Below are 20,704 nucleotides of genomic sequence, written 5' to 3' on the forward strand. Positions count from 1 at the left end.
TGGCTATCCAAGTGGCAAGCAACTCGTTAAACAGCTGCTCTAAAGATTTTGGATGAGCCATCTGTGTAGATCCTCGAGCAATGAGTTTTGTATTCTCACTATTCACCTTTCCCCTGAATTGTTCCCTTGAAAACCAACCGATGTATTTTATACTAATCTCCTCTTATTCTATGTCCAATCCCTTATACATTTCGAAGGCTTTAATGCATTTTTCAAGCAAAGAATTAAGAGTCAAATGCAGTCATACAGGAGAATGAAGGTTGGTGAAGACTTAAGTCTAGGTCACGCCTGATAAAGGTGTTTTTTTAAGGCGATGAAAATAAGTATGCTAAAATGAATAATATGACTCCAGCACACACTTATGCATAATATATCAACCCTTTGTAAAAATTCAATAATTTTACCTAAATAAAACACAAATTTTTAGCAAATCATGTATCATAAAAGCCTGCATTGGAATATGCCAAACTGGTTTTGCCATATGTCTTTTCTAATATCCTTTATTTTATATTGGCCTTTATATTAAGGCCAATATAATGAAATAAGCAAAAGATTATCAGAAATGGAATAAGGAATGCAATAAACCATTAACGGATTGAATCGGAGCTACAGAATCCGAGATAATAATGAAACAGTGGGAAAAACAAAAGAAAACTGGTTTTTTCCCACCGTACCATTTTTTTTTCTAAAATGATTATTGGCAAATTTTAAAGTAAGTTCTAAACTAACAAACTTTGATACAAACCGATAATTATGTCATAAATAAACCCCAAATACCAAATTTCAATGCAATCGGACCCATAGGAAAAACCTTTTGATAGTCACGTGACCCTCAAACTCAATATTTTAAAAATTTGATACAAATCAATAATTATTTCATAAATAAACCCCAGATACCAAATATCAATCAAATCGGACCCATAGGAAAAAAGTTTTGGTAGTCACGTGACCCTAAAACTCAATATTTCAAAAATTTGTAAAAAATTAATAATTATACCCTAAACCAAACCCAAATACCAAATTTCATTCAAATCGGGCAAATACAAAAAAAGTTTCAAAAAAAAAAAATTACCACATAAAATAATAATACTCATTAAATCCCGATTAGATTTTTTTTTTATCATTAGGACCCACTGTGTTGTAATTTTTGTCTAGCAAAATGCCTTGTATAGACACTGTGTCGCATGAATATTATATTATATTACACGGAAATTGCTAAAACGTCCAACGTTGCCGAATTATCACGGCTAAAAGAACCCGATTTGGTAAAATATATGCACATATTCGGATTCTCCAGAGTCTCTGGCTTAATTCCGTACCAATTTCAGAAAGTTCTGAGCTATTTTAAGCATTTTATCAATGAAATTAGGAAGCAAGTCCGAGCCAATTCATCCATGTTGACGTCATGTTGTCAAAACGTAAAAGTCAGCCGTAAAAGTCGGCAATAAAATCGCGCGTAGACGTCAAAATCGACCATTTTCAGACGATGATTTCGGGTATAAAAAAAGGTTTTTACCTTATGATTTGTACATGGAAAAATAGTATAAAGCCTTAGGAACAGTTTAGCGTCAATTCTGGACCGATTCCAATCGGTTTTAGTAGTTAAATTTCGATTATAAAAAGGGTCTTATTTTAGGTGGAAACGGGCGAAAATCGTCGGTTTCGTTGCCACGGAGACGCGCACTTGTTGGGTGCTAGACCACATTAGTTTTTATACCCTGATCATCGGGCCCGTAGGGGTACCAATATTCAGCTGACCGATTTTTTGGGACCTATCATGGAAAATTGAATTTTCTTGGAAAATGGTGATATATGAAATAAAACGGATTTAGTGAATTATAGCCAGATAAATTCCGCGTGTTTAAGGTCAAAAATGGTCTTCGTAGGTGGCATAGCCATTGCGGTATTAGGCGTCAAAGTCAAAAAATAGTGTAGAGCAAAAACTGCTCTACGTAGATGATTGTAGAGTGTGTCGAAAAATTGGTTTTAAAAGGTTCTTTAAATGCTCCAATTGAATAAAACCTCTAAGTGCCGCCAATAAAAAGTTATTAATATTTGAAGAAAAAAAGCGTGAAAAAAGGTATTTTCAACTGAGCGCTGCTCACCCTGTATAAATGATAGCGTTAAACTTAATACTTTGTTTTATTCGGAAAGGATGTAGGTGTAATTAATCCAAATGAATTTTTTTTAAATTTTGCACCATAAAAATTTTACACAGAAAAAACTAAAAAAAATAAATTTTTTTGGGTTTTTTTGATTTTTCTTCTAAAAAAAACATATTTTCAAAAAAAGTCCTAAATAAAAATTGTAGCTCTCGATAAAGCGCACACATCTTCCGTGAGTCATTATTGCCGGAAAGATACCGTTAAACCGTCAGAAGGGCTAGAATATTACAAATGTCTGAAACTTTGAGCGTTAAAAAAAAATACTTCCCGTTTGCTGAGAATAACCAAAAACTATACAGATAAGGTCCTCATTAACTCTAATCGATCTGTTAAATTTCATAATATTCAAGAAACCCTTGCGACCTGTATCGAATTCCCTTGACCAAAATCGATCAAAAAAAATTTTTTGAGTTTGAAGGCGTTCTAGTCCTAAACAAAAAAACAGATGAAAATTTGAAAATAATCAAATTAAAGCCTCATATTTCTAGATTATAAGAAGGTAAACATCGTTTCTCTAACCCAAATACAACCAAAGTTATAAACACTTTTGTCCGACCGGTCCTACGCTCTTATAATAATGTAAGTAGGTAGTTTTCAAATATGATCTTTCATAAAAATGAATACAAAAAAATTAAGTTTTCTTATTGTTCAACCTTAATATTTTCATAAAAAGGCACATATTCTGGCGGGATGTATTTGCACATATCCAACAACTCCTTTTTCTTTGCCGCTTTGATCGGGAGTCTATGCTTGTATAAAGGTGGGAACCGAGAAACTTTTACTGGGGGCATACTTCTCTTCCCTGGCCCCTTTACTTTTTTTGCTAATGAGTGCGAAGTCCATGTTTGAAGGACGTTGTGTGATTTCCTTCCACGCAATTTTATAGGATCATCATCCTTTGTAATTTAGTACCATACATGGCTAGTTACACTGAATTTATTTTTTTCCAGTGAATCTAACAAAATGTCGGTGTTTTTGAAGTCTGCTGTATCCATAACACAAACGATTGGGTGGTCCCTTGGCATTAGCTATGACTTCCATCCATTGGTGAGGTACATACACTTTTTTACCCTTTTTTGCTCGTTCAATTAGAGCAAAGTCCCTGTCACAGGGTAGAAAACTCTGACCCGTCGTCATAAACTACTTTTTCTCAACGATAGTGAAATATTCATTCAAGAGCAGGTGCTGCAAAACAGCTATAAGCCGCCAGTTGTTGTTCTGACCTACGCATCTGTCAGAACAAAGCTTAAGAGTTCTCACTTGGCCTGGCTTCAACTTTGCAAAGTTAAGCTCAACATATTTTAAAATGCATGATGCTATTTCCGCAGCACCTCGCTTGGCAGTGGTCTCATCCCAGAAAAACATATAAACCATGTTTCTCCCCTGGTCATGTATAGCCAAATTGTAGCACGATAGTTGCCTCTGGTAAAATACGTTACAATGCGTGAGGTTTGGGCAAAATAAAACTTGTTGTAGGTCTACACAAAGCACAACGTTTCAGAGCCTAATATGGCACTATCATTATCTTCAGCAAGCGCCTTGTAAGCAGAGTCAGCCCTCATATGATGAAGTTTGCTTTGATTTTCAATAATTTTTTTTCTCTCTTCAGTGGCAGCTGCAATGAGCTGAATGTGCAGCTGATCACAATAAGTACAGGTATCGGACCTAGGCAGACCAAATCTTAGGTTGAACTCACTTTAAAAAACATCATGGTACATGTGAAGTTTTGCAATACTGTCGGTGTATTTAGTGCAGAAAAGCTGCCACATTTTCTTGATACTCAGGTCAGGATTCAAACATTCCTTTTCGCTCATATTTCTGGAGTAGTGGTTTTCTTGACGAGGAAAAGAAGAAATATGCTGTTTGATCTGTTCTTTTGTTTCATCAGGGATCCTAGTATGATTTCCATGCGCGCCTCTGCCATCTATTTTGTCAACGAGAATCTGTAGGCGTCGAGGTGTAACCTTCATTATGTGGCAAAGTGTCTTTTGGCATACGCGAAGGGTAGCATCTTTCTTTGGGACATAATATTGAACTGAACAATGTCTAGTAGAGATGTTTTCATTCACTCGACGGCGATTTATATCCCCTACCTTGATGCAAGAAGCAAGAAACCTTGTTTGTTGATTATAGTCCATACTGTAGAAGTCCATAAATAATTTTAGCATTTCTTCATGGGCAACCAATCCACACTTGTATTGGCACTTGCATATTCTACCTTTTAATTAATTCCGTAATAACCTTCCTGAACCCATAATATTTTTTTAATTTTCCAAGGCCTCTTTGGCTTAAATACAGAGTATTTTATAGCTTTAGTTTATATAAAATCAATTTATTTGGAAATCCCATTGATATATCTTTCTCTCTTGCACTCATGCAGTTCTTATGGGAAGTACTAGAAGGAGTAATCGGATATGCAAGTGCGATATTTTAAATGAAATTAAAAATACTTTTTAAAAACGAGAAAATCCAATATAGCGCCCACAAGAAAAAATAAAGTTGATGATGATCGAAAAAAAAACGAAACGTCGAATTAATTTTTTTTTGGGTCATGTTACAGAGCATAAAAAGTGGCAATGAAAAACTGGTTTTAGTTTGCCGATATCTCTTTAAATAAAGTCGGTAGAAGGTGAAAACGATTTTGACAAATTTCGGTTTTTTTCGGATATCTCCGGAAGTATCCGTAATTTAAAAATTTTTTAAACGTCATTTTATTAAGCTCCAAATTGCGCAACTTTGCCTCCATTTAGCCGACCCCGTAACTCTTACGGTTTCCGAGATCCCAATGGAATTTGGGACACCCTGTACAGTTGTAGGCAGCCAGTTCCTAATATTTCTGGAATAGCTTAAAAATAAATTAGCTGAACTGAATAAATTGATCGAGAGTTAACACGTGATTCTTATCAAATCTCGATTTACGAAGCAAATTTTCGAAGCAAAAATCACAATTTTTCCCTCATGTTTTTCATATTTTTTTTTTTTTGAAAATGTCACTATTTCATATTTTCCTACATTACCTAAGTTTATGACATTTTTGAAAGCACCCGTCAATTTATCTTCCCAGACTTTACCACATAAGAATTCACAATTTTCCTGCGACAGATTAGAAGGAGCAAAAGTATAGTACAACCATGTATAAAACGACTAAAATCTGTAATTACATACCTTGTTTGTTCGTGTACCGAGGATAAGCGGTACCAACAAAAATGGGCACGCCACGTGTAACTTCCCTCCACTGGATCCCGTTCCTTCTCATCCCGATCTTCTCATAAATCTGGATATGGAGGCAATGGTCAATGTCCGGATGGCTGATCTTATATATCGAGTACCACACGTCAGAAAAGTCCATACAGTGGGCACTGTCGTGGTACGTCGAGGGATCAGCATCGGATGGTACATAAGAATCTGCACAGTCTTGACCGCCACGTTTTGATATTATTGAGCGTTTTTTTGACGGATCTTATTTCAAAAAAAAAAGGGGTTTTCAGGTATAACCGACAATACAATAGTTTACGAGGCAAATGGTTAACAGATTAATTTCGGAGTATCTTATTTTATATAGGGCAATAATAATGTGAGGCATTTTAACTTTATTTATGGTGATATCCTTTTGTTACTTACTGGTCCTAATTGCACCTCCTTGGACCGCACGGGCAATAATCTTACTAGGAGATCCGAAATTATTACCCAGCAATACATTAGGGTCGTTTTCGTTTCCTTTATCCAATAACCCTAAATGGTTATAATCGATTTTATTGTATTCAGGTAAATACGTTTTGGTGCTGCCGCTGTCCTTGTTCAGGTTCGCCAAATCCAGGTTTTGGTCCATCATCATTGGGTCTGCAATGTTGTCGTTACTACTACTGCTGCTTCGAGGGGATAAACAGGAACAACAAAATCCGGAACTGTATGGTACCTGGAACAGTAAGATTTTTTTTTAACTGGGATGTATAGGATTCTGTTTTAATAAGACATCATCAATAAAATTGCCCTTTTGTGTCTTATGAATTGCTTCTTCAGAGTTGGTTTACCTGATTTGGTTTCTTTGGAGGGTCTTTTAAAAGGGTTCTAGGAAGTGATGGTGAGAGGTGTAGCACTGAAAATGCCAAAGAAACCCTTTAAAATTACGTAAATTGCGTGACGTTTTGAGGAAACCTACTTTCGGATATTTCAAGTTTGGTCCAAAAAAATTATAGTATAAATAAAGAGTCTTTTAGTTTTTAATCATAATTACAATTTTTGTACCATATACGTAGAACCAAATGGGTTCACAAGAGGTTAAGTTTCCTGTGGTGACTAATGACCTTTTGACATTTTGACTTTATTTTCGTATTATTACTGCTGCTTTCGACTGACTAACATTCTCTTTTTATTACATTTATACAGTTTCTTTCTTTTGTAAAGTTTTTGACCGAGAATTTAATTTTTTTTTAAATTAAAAGTGCTCTCCTTGATAAACGTCGACTTCTTTGACTAGCAAGTTTTTCATAAAATTGCTTTTTACTATCAATGGCTTTCGTTCAGAAAGTCCAGGTTTCTGTAGCTACTAGCTGAGCTTTTGAGGTACTTGTACTGACACAATGTGTCCTTTTTTGTCCTTTATTCCCTTCACTCTCCCTCTTAAACTCTTCTTCGGTTTCTGCTCTTCCCTAAGGTACTTCTTCTAGGTCTTGGAAAGTTTCCTTAACTAGAGTTTAATTTTTCCAACTCTGTAAGGTTTGCAGATAATGCTATTATCTCGGTTAATTAATAGTCTACAACAAAATAGGTTAATATAAAAATTTTCATGGTTTTCATTTTGTCCTGACTGAGGGTCCCAAAAAGCCACTTGGATTAATTTACTCATATCTTCCTTAGTAATCATCTAATTTAATTAATTTTTCTGCAAATTAAAGGGCATTTAATTTCTTGCAAAAAAATATCAATTACACGTTTTTGGGCAGTTAATAGCTTATTAGACATTACACAGACAATAGAACATCGAATATTCAATCTACTATTAGGATTAAATATTCAAATGCATTTAATTGTTTACAAAAAAATATTAGTTTTAACTTATTTTTGGCATAAGATGGCATGTGTATTTTAGGCAAGTTTTTTATAAGAAAAATCCAGAACATAATGATTTTTTTGACAAAAATAAAATAAATTTTGTCCTGCTTTTTCCTTATACGAAACCACTGTATTGGAGGTCGGTGTATCGAGTGTTGCCTACCCACTTACCGCTTTTGTATCGTTGAAAGCAGCCAGTGGACCACCGATAACATTTTAAAGGTCAAAAGTCATTTTAATTTATTTATTTTTTTTTACTTAATATATGTTGACAAAAAATAACACAGCTGAACTGAACAAATTGATCGAGTTTACATATGATTTTTAGCAAATGTCGATTCATGAAGAGAATTTTCCAAACAAAAATCACAAATCTTCTCTCATGTTTTTCATAATTTAATTAAAGAAAGATTCTTTAAATACTACCCGGGACTGACAACCTTGAACTTATAAATTTTGGATTACCGATAACTCTGTTGTCTTTAGTGTCGTTTTGACATTTTAACTATCTTCTATTTTTTTGTTTTTTCTTTAACTGACTTCTTAAACTAACAAGTTTTTTACTTTTTTTTGGATATCTTTAAGTCATATTTAACTTATAATCACAACTTTTTCATTGCAAACCTTGATTTAATTTTTTTTACTATTTAACCACTAACTGACTTTTTCACTTTCTTTTAAAATTTCTAATGAGACTCTCATGTTGACTTAAAATTTCGATTTATAAATGCTTTTCTTGACTGATAACTTTGATTATCTTATCTTTGATATCTTATAACCTCGTATGCTTCTTGCTTAACAGCTTTGCTATGTCAGTCAAGGATCAACATGGATTTAAATTTTAATCCATAACCTCATTTTTAGACTAACGATTTTTAACCTTTTATGATCTCTTTTTTTGACATTTTGTTTCATGTTTTTAATTAATTTTTTGACTTTAAAACTGCCTCTTTTGACGAAATTAAAACGTCAATTAAAGCCATGATTTTCCATATAAAACTGCCACAATCTCTTTTTTTGTTTTAAATACTTGAATGTCTATCTTGACTGGTTGAATTTTTCACTCTTTTGATTGGCCTCGTTTTAATTTTCTTACTGATAACCTTATTTTTTGACTCATTTATTGAATGTCTTTTTTGACTCATAAGTCGGTTTAATCCGAGAATTTAGTTAAATTAAATATGTGTTAATTGATTTATTGCTGATGTTTGTTGCTAAAACAATATTTTTTTCTTTTTTGATTTTTGCTAATTAAAATGATGAAAATAGAAAAACAATTAACGGTCGTATTTTTAAAATGTCAGCAACGATTTTTTTCTTTTTTTTTTTGGAAATCCTCTTTATGAATCAAAATTTGGTGAAAATCCGTTATAAACTCGATCAATTTAATAATTTCATTTATTTTGTAATGTTGGCTATTCCAGGAATATTAGGAATTATACATACAGGGTGTTTCAAAATTTACTACATATATTTTAAGGGCGTATTCCTGAGGTCAAAATGGGACTTTTTTTTCCTATAAACATGGGTCCTAAAATGCACCCCCTTCAAGCTACAGCCATCGCAAGAAGTGTAAAAAAAATCGATTTTTTAAAACTGTGTCTACAGTTTTGCATCAAATTTAATGAAATTTGGAATACCCCTGTTATTTTAGCGTAAAACTAATTTTAAGGGGTAAACTGAGGGGGTGCACACTTTTGACGGCTAAAATTTTATGTACGTATACATTTTTTTTTAAAATTAAGCTACACCAGAATATAGGCCATATAAAAATCTAAATTTTATGTCTCTCGCATTTTTTTGATATTGTAAATAGTTTTTGAGAAAATCACCGATTAATAAAAGGCTACCGTTAACGTAATAATTAAAATTTAAACAGATAATATTAAGTATTAGGCTGTGACTATTTGTTTTAGGACATTTTTTAAGCGGCACGACATTTAACAATAAATAGGTAGACTGGTTTTGCTATTGTCGAAACTTTGTTATTGAGGTTTTTTCAATAAATTGATGAACAATTATTTATATTAAAGAATGACGGATTATAAAAATACAAAAATTGGTTAAAAAGTTATTTAACATTTATTAACATATTAATTAATTATTTTTTAAATAAACAATAAACTTCTGAGAAACAAATATTTTTTTTTAATAAAAAGTGCTCGAAATGAACATTCTCCGCTGCAATACAAGCCTCCATTCGTCTTCTCATAGATTGTCTTACTCGCTCTAAAAATCCGGGAGTATTTCTTATTGTTTCAAAGGCATCAATAATTCTTTGCCTTAGGACCTCGAGCGAAGGCACTTGACCAGGATTATAGACGAGGCTTTTTACCTATCCCCAGAAAAAAAAATCCAGAGGATTGCAGTCCGGGGAGCGTGGAGGCCATGGTATTGGGCCTGCTCTACCATTCCATCTCTCAGGAAACACAAAGTTCAAATAGTCATGCACTGTTATACAGAAATGAGGGGGAGCACCGTCATGCATAAACCACATGTTCGCTCGCACATTTACAGGTACATTGTCTAGTAAACCATTTAAATGGTACTGTAGAAAGTCTAAATAAGTGTCGCCAACCAAAATTCTAGGAAAAAAGAAAGGACCAATTAACCCATCTCCCACTAAGCCTGCCCATACATTAAGGCTAAAGTGCTTCTGGTGGTGAGATTGCCTAATTTCGTGAGAATTCTTTGCTGCCCAAACATGCACATTGTGAAAATTCACCAGCCCTTCCCGCGAAAAATGAGCTTCGTCTGTGAATAGAATACTTGATAAAAAGTTATTATCTCTGAAGTAACCACCTTGGGAACTGTAAGCGTCTTGGGAAATCTTGAGGTAGCAAAGGTTGAACGCTTTGAATATGGTATGGATACAAGCTATTTTCGTCCAAAACCCGCCAGACAGTTGCATGAGAAACATCCAAATTCCGAGCTATTTGTCGGGTGCTTAGGCCAGGATCGTCGTCGATGGCATTCAAAATTTGCTCCTCTGTTACTGAAACTACCGTCCGAAAACTACCATATTCCCTAGGATGTCGATGTGACTCTGAAAATGTTCGTACATTCGGTAGTCGGCGATTAGGAAACCTTAACTGATACAATCTTTGAGCTTCATACGCGTTACCATCAGCAAGACCATAAACAAAATGGATGCCTGCAAGATGTTCGAATGAATAACGTTCATTTTCCATTTTAGCAATGTTAGCGTTTAGAAATAAAACATGGGAATAAAAACTACACTTTAAATCTAAAACGGGCAGTAAACTACTGGAATTAAACAAAGTCAACAATGACAGTAAATTTATTTTACACCAAATGTACATACACATAAAATTTTGGCCGTCAAAAGTGTGCACCTCCTCAGTTTACCCCTTAAAATTAGTTGTACGCCTTTTCTAAGATAAAGAGTAAATAGACCGCCTAAAATAACGGGGGTATTCCAAATTGCGTTAAATTATTTGATGCAAAACTGTAGACACAGTTTTAAAAAATCGATTTTTTTACACTTCTTGCGATGGCTGTAGCTTGAAGGGGGTGCATTTTAGGGCCCATGGTTATAGAAAAAAAAAGTCTTATTTTGACCTCAGGAATACGCCCTTAAAATATATGTAGTGAATTTTGAAACACCCTGTATATTAAATTAAAATTAAAATGACTTTTGTCCTTTAAAATGTGTCCTCTGGTCCACTGGCCGCTTATACCTACACAAATGCCCTAAGTGGGTAGGCAACACTCCATGCACTGACCTCCAACACAGTGGTTTCGTATATGGAAAAAAACAAGGAAAAATTTGTTTTATTTCTGTGAATTATTGTTTGATTTGCTTGGTTTTTAACAAAATTAAAAAATGATTGATTATAATATTCTTGATTTTTCTTTAAAAAAATTGCTTCAACTGGCTTTTTAATTGATTTTTTGGCTTTTAAACTGCCTTTATTTAATCTAAATAAAACCTCGAGTTTCAGACTGAAACTCGAGACCATTACTAACAACCTTTACTTTCTGATTGAAATATTAGTGAAAAATACTTTTAGTGACTTTTTTGGCGGAAAATATCGTTTTTTTAATAATATATTTACGTGAATTCTTTAAACGATTGTTTTTTTATTTTAAAACTTATCAACAGAAGTTTTAATTGACTTTCTAATTTAAACAATAAAATTTAGTTTTTCAACCTTCTAATGCTTTTTTTGACTGAAGCATCTTTCAAGAGACTTCCTTGACTAAAACACTTATAAAAACTGTTTTTTTAATAGTTTTTAACGGCATATTTTGACTAACAACCTCGACTCTTTGACTAACAATCTATTCGCATATTGATTGATTTCTCTTGAAAAATTTCGCAAAATTTTTCAGGTACCAGTAGTATTTATGGCACAACTCCCATTATACCTATTCAAAACTATTTATTGTACCTTAATACAGATCAGAGACCCTAAATATTATTTATATTAAATAAATTAAACCGTACCCTTTCAAAGTACCGCCGTGTTGGTTATATTAAAATTTGGTGCAATTTATACCTGATCGGAGATGGTGATGGTAATTCTTCGTTAATCAGGTCATTACGTATTAATATCTTATTTTGTTAATATTGATGATTGCCATTTAACAATTAAAAAATAAATCTTAGATTCAAGGTTGTCGGCTAAGGGAAATAAAATTGATTAAAGTATTTTGTCAGTCAAAACGTCAATGAAGAAAGAACAGGAATATTATTTAGCATTGAATTTCTAATTGAAAATAGAACAAATCATAAAGAATAACATTTGGTTGTAAATTACAGAATAAAAGAGTTACGGAAGATTTTTGGCAATTTTTTTAACATATTGAAACTTTTTTGTAAATTGATAAATTGCCCAAAAAACTTTGAAAAAAACTCATAAAACTTTTTTGAAAAATGTATAAGAAAGAAGTTATACGCCCAAATTTCTCTAGAATTGTTCCGCAAGAAGAAACTAAGGGTACACCCATGTGACAATGTTCATATTTTTGGTTTTTATTTTTGTTCTGGAAAACTATTGGTTGTAGAAAAAAATTGTTAGAACAGAAGTTATTTGGAATAGTAATGGGCATTAGATGCAATAGAAAAAAAAATTGTCACCTCCAACAGTCTTTCAAAAAATTGAGAAAAACTTCCAAACACGTTTTTTCGATATTCTCGAAAACCAATGAGAATATTAAAAAATTTCCTTTAGTTGGATTAATTGGATTCTCAATCCAGATGAGAATAAGTTGTGTAGAAAATTCCAAAATAAAGAAATTATGAAAGATTTAACAATTTTTCGGCGAAAAATGAGTTGAATCACAAAAGACAAAAAATATTGTACATTGGGTGGAATGCATAAAAAGTAGTAGATGCTAATGCTTCGCTAAAAAGTATTTACTTTGTAGCATTTGCTTTTACATAAAAGTATCTACTTCGCCTATGAAGTAAATACTACACTGTACGCCCCAACAGAAGTACCTACTACTTAAGAGAAAAGTATTTATACTAGTGTCGCAGTAAGCGCGTGATGTCAAAGTTCTCAAAATTGACAATACACTTGTCAAAACTCGTTTTTCTATCAGTGCGTCTATTAGTATTAAGTGTGTTCGTGTAATTCGGTTCGGATTCAATCTTTTTAATAGTTCAGTGATTATAATACTGGTTTAACTATGAGTGATTCTTCAAATTCCGATGCAACAAAAGAGCTAGGACAAGATAAAAACGAACAAGTATTATTTGTTACTCTACTTGAAAGTTATCAAATTTTATTTGATAAAAAGATGACACCAAAAATTAAGAACGAAAAAGAAGATGCACTAAAAAAATTAACAACTGGTTTTAATAAAATAATTGGAAAAAACTTAGACACAAAACAAATTTTGAAAAAGTTTAATAACATGAAAACAAAAGTTAAGAAAATAGTTGACTTGAAAAAAACTGGAAATAAAAGAATTGTACTGACGGAACGGCAAAAAAAATTCTACGACTTATGGAATGTAGGAGAAAACCCAGTTCTACACAGAGTACCAGATGCATGTCAGGCCGGTGTAATGAGATTGATGTTTCCTTCCAAAACAGTGAAGATGACTTCCTCAGTTCTAAACCTGGCTCCAAACAAGTTAAAGTCATGACACCTAAAGGTTCTAAAGCAGCTGATAAGGAGGAGACACTTATTCAACTACAAAAGACCTGTCTACGAAAACAAATTGAAGCAGCCGAAGCCCAAATTTCTGCTTCTCGAGCTCAACAGTCTTCAGCCGAAGCTCAGGAACGGGCCGCGATTGCATTGGTAAATTTTACCAAAGCTGGTGGGCAGTTAGTTGACCATTTAATTAGGCGGGACATGTTGGATTATTAACAGGAATATAAAATCTACGTATGAACCCATAATTTAAATATAATATGAGGTGTAGTATCCATTTATTTTACCATCCACTTTTTTATACTAAGTTTATTATTGAACATTGATAATTATCATAATAATAATAATAACTTAAATTATTAGGTATCATTAGGAAATAAAAACTCAGCAACTTCATTTCTGCGCTGTGTACCTTGATATCGAATTTGTGCTTGATTACCCTCTGGCATTAGTTCATTGGGATGCTGAACTTCCATCTCAATTCGATCAGAATCATGGTATGGATCTTGTAGATATTTAGCTATATTGTGAAGTACAAATGCACTCACAATATGTTCCGGAATGTTTTCAGTTTTTAGGCAAAAAGTATACTGGAGCATTGGAAAACGCCGTTTTAACTGACCATCGTTCCTTTGCATGGATTAAATTATAATTTTCTTGCATTGGTGTAGTTGGATTTTTATATGGTATCAATAACCACGGGGCAACACCATATCCCTTATCACCTAATAAAGCTGCTTCGTGCACCTTATTATACATAATTCCATGCAGTATGGAGTTTCGCCAAATTCGACTATCGTGTACGGAGCCTGGCCAAGATGCATCCACACTTGTAACCATTTCTCGGGCATTACAAGTAGCTTGAACATTTATTGAGCATACTCCTTTTTTGTTCACGTATTCATCACCGTGAATAGATGGTTTTTTACATGGATACAGTCAATAACACCTATAACCCTGGGCATTCGCTCACCACGTGCTCCCTCATTAATAGCAACTCTAAGCAATTCGTTAGTGTTGGGGAACTTTATCCAATTGTTTCGTTTTGAATAAATTGCTTTAGATACCGTGGCTAAGGTTCTGGAAACAATGCTTTGATTTACGTCTAGATCAACACCAACTCCTTGCTGAAATCCAGGATCTCCTGTAAGAAAAGTTATTTACATTTTTCAAATTACAAAGTTAATTTACTTGAAACACCTAAACTTCTCAAAAAAACTTCCATTTGCCGAGTCGGTGACGGGGCTCCACTCCTTGTTTCCACCGGTTCATTATCATCAAAATAATGTCCAAGCCACTCTACATTTTCTCTGTTAAATGTAAAAAGCCAAAGCGTGATTAGATGAATGGGATAGAAAAATCTATTAAATTTGTGGTAATTACCTAAATAATTTTCGATATAAATCGTCATTATTGTATACTTTTTGACGATACACATCCATAAAAACTGCCATTTTTCACTAAAACACTTTGATTGCTGGGGCCGAAGTTTGTCAAACACCAACTTCATTTAAACTGTAGGAAATACTACTATAACTAGTAGATACTTCCAAAGCATAGCACCTTCTTCTATGTATCGCGTATATAGTAGTATATGCTACAGAGAGTAGTAAATGCTTTATTAAAGTAGTATAAACTCTAGAAATGTAGTACATACTTGAAGCATTAGCATATACTACTTTTTATGCATCCCACCCATTGTCTATTTATGGCATGCTAAAAGGGTAAAAATAGAAAAACGCTTGTCAGGCAGCGTCAAATCATCCATGATTAACCTTAAATGTCTCCAAATAACTAATAACTACCTAAAAATCCCCAAAAAACCCATGGTCATTATTATTATTAATAAATTTAATATTATATTACACGTAATGACCCAATAAAAGATTATATCCCCGGGCAGGTACAAATTGCACCAAATCGCTTTATATTTCAAAAAGGTAATCCCATTTTAAATTAACACGAAAGCGGTATACCTTAAAAACGGATAATGTAGCGTTTATTGTTGTTTGAACATAAATAAATCTTTTGAAGGGTATTTAATCCGTGTATATAAATCCGTTTGAATAAGGGGGGTTATTTGGACACCGACCTTGGGGATTAGCATTAAATTAGTAAATTAACAAAAATGGTGTAAATAATTTATAGTCGCAATTCAAAATGTCATACTGGAAAATGTTGAAAGAACATTGTGATTTTTTTTTTGAAAATTCTCTCTATGAATCAAGTACCGCGTAAATTCTATTAATTTATTCAGGCCAGTTGGTTTATTTTTTTGATATTAGAAATTATACATGTATTACGTTTAAAAAATATATATAAAATTAAAACGACTTTTGTCGTTTAACCCTTTACCGCATCATGTGCCATATATGACCCAAACTACAAAAATATTGTCTAAAATTAGGTTATATTCCTTTACTGCATACTGTATCATATTTGGAACCCGCTTACACAGCAAAATGTACACATCGATAGTATTGTTCAATTATACGACAGTTACTTTTCATTTGATGGTAATTTAGGAGGTTATGTTTACGATTTTGTGCTTGTGCCATATTATATGGAACAATATGCAATTATGTTTACATTGGTTGCTTTTATTTTCAGTTATGGATACAAAGAAATTTTATGGTACTCTACGACATGTAGCTAATATAGACTCCGATGAAAGTGATGATCCAGTTCATCTGGCGACGAAGCTGAAAGTTGTGTAAATTAAAAAATACAAATCAACCAAAATGATCCAGATTCAGAATCCGACTATTCATCTGATGACGACATGCCCCTATCAGAAATTCGAAAACGAATATTGAATGGCACGAAGGTAATCTATTGAAAAACGATAACGAAATTCAATTTAGAGGTTGTCAGGATCTTAGAATACTTCAAATTCCTTTTCCCAAAAGAGCTCATAAGTTACATTACAGAGCCAAGTAATTTGTATAATATCCAGTGTCAACCACACAAGCCTGTCCATACAAAAAGTCATGAGATTGAACAGTTCATCGGAATCTGCATTTTGACTTCCCTAATACAGTTGCCGTCTACAAAAGATTATTGGAATGGTTCATTAGGCCATCCTGCTGTTTCTGAGGTTATGTGCTGCAATAGATTCGAGACGATAAAACGCTTTATTCATTTCAATGACAATAGTCAAATGATCCAAAGAGGTCAACCAGGTCACGATAAGTTATTCCAAATTAGACCTTTTCTTACCCAAATAAGAGAAAGACTACTATTGGTACCACGTGAGCAAACCATTCCTACCAAAGCTAGAAGTAAACTAAAGCAATATAACTACTAACCTAAGAAACCTCACAAGTGGGGTTATAAGAACTTCGTTCTTAGCGGAATTTCCGGGTTCAGCTACGATTTCTACCTTTTTGCAGGATCCCAAAGTAACCAAGTTCCTAACGGGCGCCCCAATTTAGGAATGAGTAATAATGTTGTAATAAGGTTATCCGAGAGTGTACCAAGGAATAACAACTATAAACTATTTTTTGACAATTGGTTTACTAGCATACCTTTGATGATTTACTTACATAAAGAAGGGATATTGCCTTTAGGGACAATGAGAGCTAATCGTATACCATGTACATTACCATCTGAAAAAGATATGAAGAAAACTGGTCGTGGCACAATAAAAGAAAAAATATCTCGCATAGATAATGTGGATATTGCAACAGTGTCATGGTATAAGATAATAAAGTCGTGACCACCCTTTCTACCTATGTTGGTTCTGAACCTCGAAAGATTTTTCAAAAAAGAAAACACTCATAAAATTATTGAATGCCCTAGAAGTGTTTTTATTTACAATAATTATATGGGAGGCGTCGACCTTCTGGATGCCATGGGATTAAAATTCGATCAAAGAAATTGTATTTACGCATATTTTTTCACATGTTGGATTTGTGTTGCGTAAGTGCTTGGTTATTGTGGAGACGCAGCAATAAAGAATTTGACCTACTCCTCAAGGACTTCAAGCTGGCCATCGCTGATTCTTTATGCAATGCTAATAAAGAATATAAAAGAAGAGTAGGAAGACCTTCAGCAGAGGTTCAGACATTATATGCTATAAAAAAGAAGCGTGGACCTACCAAAGAAATTCCTCAACAAGAGGTGCGTCTTGATGGTATTGACCATTTTTTCTATATTAACCTTTTTTATAGTAAATTAACTACCCAGTAATCTATCAAAAATTTTATTTAAATCGGGCTATAATTAACCGAGATAAGAGTATATTTTAGACAAGAGGTGCCTCAGATTGGAGTTTCGAAAATTGTGATTTTTTTTTGGGAAAATTCCCAGCAACAAATTATAACCCTTATTTGGCTCCCTGGTCACTCATTCGCTTATAAAACAATGTTTTTTTTTATTTATTAAAATTATGACAAATAACAAAATATTTAACGGTCGCATTTTTAAAATGTCATGAAAAACTTGGGAGAAAACTATGATTTTTTTTTTTCAAATTTTCTTCTTAGAAATCGAGATTTACTAAAAGTCCGATGTAAACTAGATCAACTTATTCAGTTTAGTTGGTTTGTTTTTTAGCTATTGCGAAAATTTTAGGAATTACACATATATTAAATTAAAAAAAAATGTAAAATTAAAACGACTTTTGTCCTTTAAAATGCGTGCGTTGGACCTCTGGCCGTTTATAGCTATGCAAATGCATTAAGAGGATAGGCAACACGCGATACACCGACGCCCAATACAGTGGTTTTGTATAAAGAAAAAATGGGACAAAATGTATTTTATTTTTGGTAATCATTGTTAGCCGAGAAGTATTTATTCAGTTTATCGATGTTTATCCGGAGGTTGATTTCAAATCTCAATAACTTTTTAATTTTAGAGTCATAGAGCATAAAACAACTTTTATCCCCTATTTATTTCCTTCATAATATACAGGGTGTCTCTAAGGCATAAATGATTTTTTTGCACTTACCTCCTTATTATCAAATTGTACAACCCCACAGGTCGGATTATTCGAATCGGCATTACACCCTTTAAACCCTTCGTTGTTTTTATTGATGACCCTCTCAGTGGGTCCGGAATTGACCACATTTTCATACAGTAAATCGTAAGTCTGAAAAACCGGCTTCTGGGTGATCTTTAACACGTACGGGTTCAATAATTTCTGTTTTTTATCCGTGGACGGATCGAACACGTGGTCCAAAACGATAAATTGGGTCCGACAGTTGGTCGGACCGCGATTTTTCATTTTTAACGTGAGCGTGATTTTTTTCTCGCAATTTTTCAGTACTTGATCGTCTCGTTTCTCGTCGCATTTCGATCGGGTTTCTCGGTCTTTTAATTTATCGGTTGCGGCGGTGCGGTTGCATTCGAACGTGTTTTCGCAATCGCATTGCGGCGGTTTTTTTTCGCATTTCGTTAATATCGCTTTCAGTTCGAAATCGGTGGGATTTGGTTGGATCTGCTCGAATTCCGGGTTCTGGGTTTGTTTGTTGGATAACAACACTTGGTCCAAGCTCGGCGTTATGCCTAAATTATCCAATTGGCACTTTAGGGTTTTTAATAAGCATAATAATATTATAATATTGTATAGTTTTCTTGTATATTTTGACATTTTTTTGACAGTTTTAAGGTTAATGAGTATGTTCGTTATGACATAGAATTATGCCCAGTAGTATTGTTCCTTAATAAAAGGAAATCATAAAATGTCTCTCACTTTCTCTCTCCCTCCTATGGTCTCATGACTAACATGAACAAGTTTCTACTGGCGGCCATTTTTAACCAGTGACATCTGTCAAATATAAAATCTGTCTTTCTCTATCTCTCTCATATGGTTTCATTATTATGTTGTCAAGGATACCATGACCAAGTTTCCACCGGCGGCCATTTTTAAACAGCGTCAGCTGTCAAATACGAAATCATGAAATTTCTCTCTCGCTCTCTTTCCCTCTCATAGTTCCATTATTATTTACTCATTGTCACGACGATCAAGTATCCACTGGCGGCCATTTGTAAACAGTGAAAGCTGTCAAATATTTTAAAGGTTGTTACCATGCCAACCACGATTTTAATAATTACGTCGTCATGGTTACCACGATCAAATTTCACATATGCAAAATGAATAAAATAATAATCTCAACAGTGATTTTAATGTTTCTTTTAATCTTTCAAATCCTTTTAATTTTAACAAACCTTTTTCTTATGACACTAAGACAACGAAATAGTCATTAGTATAATCTCAACAGTGATTTTAACGATTGTTTTGTTTCTGACTTGCTGAATGATTAATCTAAACAGTGATTTTAATGTTCCTTGTTTCGTTGCAGTGATTTCAATGGTATGGAAACGCAACGGCAATTTTTTTACCTTAATATGCCTGGAATTAATTAAATGTTAATCTTCTCAGTGATTTAAAAAAATCTTTTCTCAATCTCAACAGTGATTTTAAAGGTGCGTAGACCCAGATTCTGTAAAAAAAAGTTTTTGCCTTAAATGCTTGGAAGTAATGAATTATTCATCTCAACAGTGATTTTACAGATTCATAGATCCAGATTTAATAGAAAAATCTCAATTGTGAATTCAAAGGTGCGTAGCTCCATATTCTGTAGAAAAAAAATTGCCTTAAATGCTTGCAAGGAATAAAATTATTTATCTCAACAGTGATTTTAATTAAAGAAAAATTTTGCTGTGAAGTGCTTCAATCAACTCAGAATCAATTTAAACGTTTTTGACTTCATAGAATTCGAAATACGGAAAATCTCCGTTTTGATAATCTTTTTTTCACTTTAAAATAATAAAATGTTTATCTCAACAGTGATTTTAAGAATTTAATGCAGAAAAAAAAAACATAAATGTTTAATAGTTAAATTGATTAAAAAATAATTTGTTGTTAATCATAACAGTGATTTTATGTAGCTACATAGATCCAGAAAAAAATCTCGACTGTGATTTTACTTAAAAAATGTGCTTGTGTTTTTATCATTGAAACATTAACTCGGAAATAATAAAAATATAAATCTCAACTGTGATTTCACAAATTCGAAAATCCTAAAAAATCACAATGGTGATTTTACTACGTAAAAAATATGATTGTACTTCCATCATCATAGATCAAAATATACAGTAGGCAAATCCTTAAAGTGTTAGAAATAAAAAAAATTATCCCATCAGTGATTTTAATAAAGGTTTAACGAACCTAGAATCATTGAAAAATATGTAATTTTCTTATTTTGAGATACATTGGATTCTTTTTTCTCAATTGTGATTTTATGGTTTTTCCAAAACGGGACAGTATTTTCCTTCCCATTAACCTTGTATACGTATGCCTGGAAATATTTATCTTAACAGTGACTGTTAATTGAAAAATCTTAATAAAAA

General features: G+C 33.2%; 1 protein-coding gene across 1 annotated transcript in view; it reads right to left on the reverse strand.

Moving 5' to 3' along the window:
* Nucleotides 1-18,961, reverse strand: part of LOC126736520 (hapless 2) — a 34,412-nt gene extending 15,451 nt beyond the window's left edge. The window contains exons 1-3 of the mRNA XM_050440909.1: nucleotides 18,300-18,961; nucleotides 5,787-6,081; nucleotides 5,331-5,624 (exon numbers count right to left, since the gene is read on the reverse strand). Coding sequence (XP_050296866.1) covers nucleotides 5,331-5,624; nucleotides 5,787-6,081; nucleotides 18,300-18,941 — 1,231 coding nt within the window. The 5' untranslated portion in view covers nucleotides 18,942-18,961. The remainder of the gene's footprint in view (nucleotides 1-5,330; nucleotides 5,625-5,786; nucleotides 6,082-18,299) is intronic.
* Between the last annotated feature and the right edge of the window lie 1,743 nt (nucleotides 18,962-20,704).

Source organism: Anthonomus grandis, chromosome 5, assembly GCF_022605725.1.
Source record: "Anthonomus grandis grandis chromosome 5, icAntGran1.3, whole genome shotgun sequence".
Lineage (NCBI taxonomy): Eukaryota > Metazoa > Arthropoda > Insecta > Coleoptera > Curculionidae > Anthonomus > Anthonomus grandis.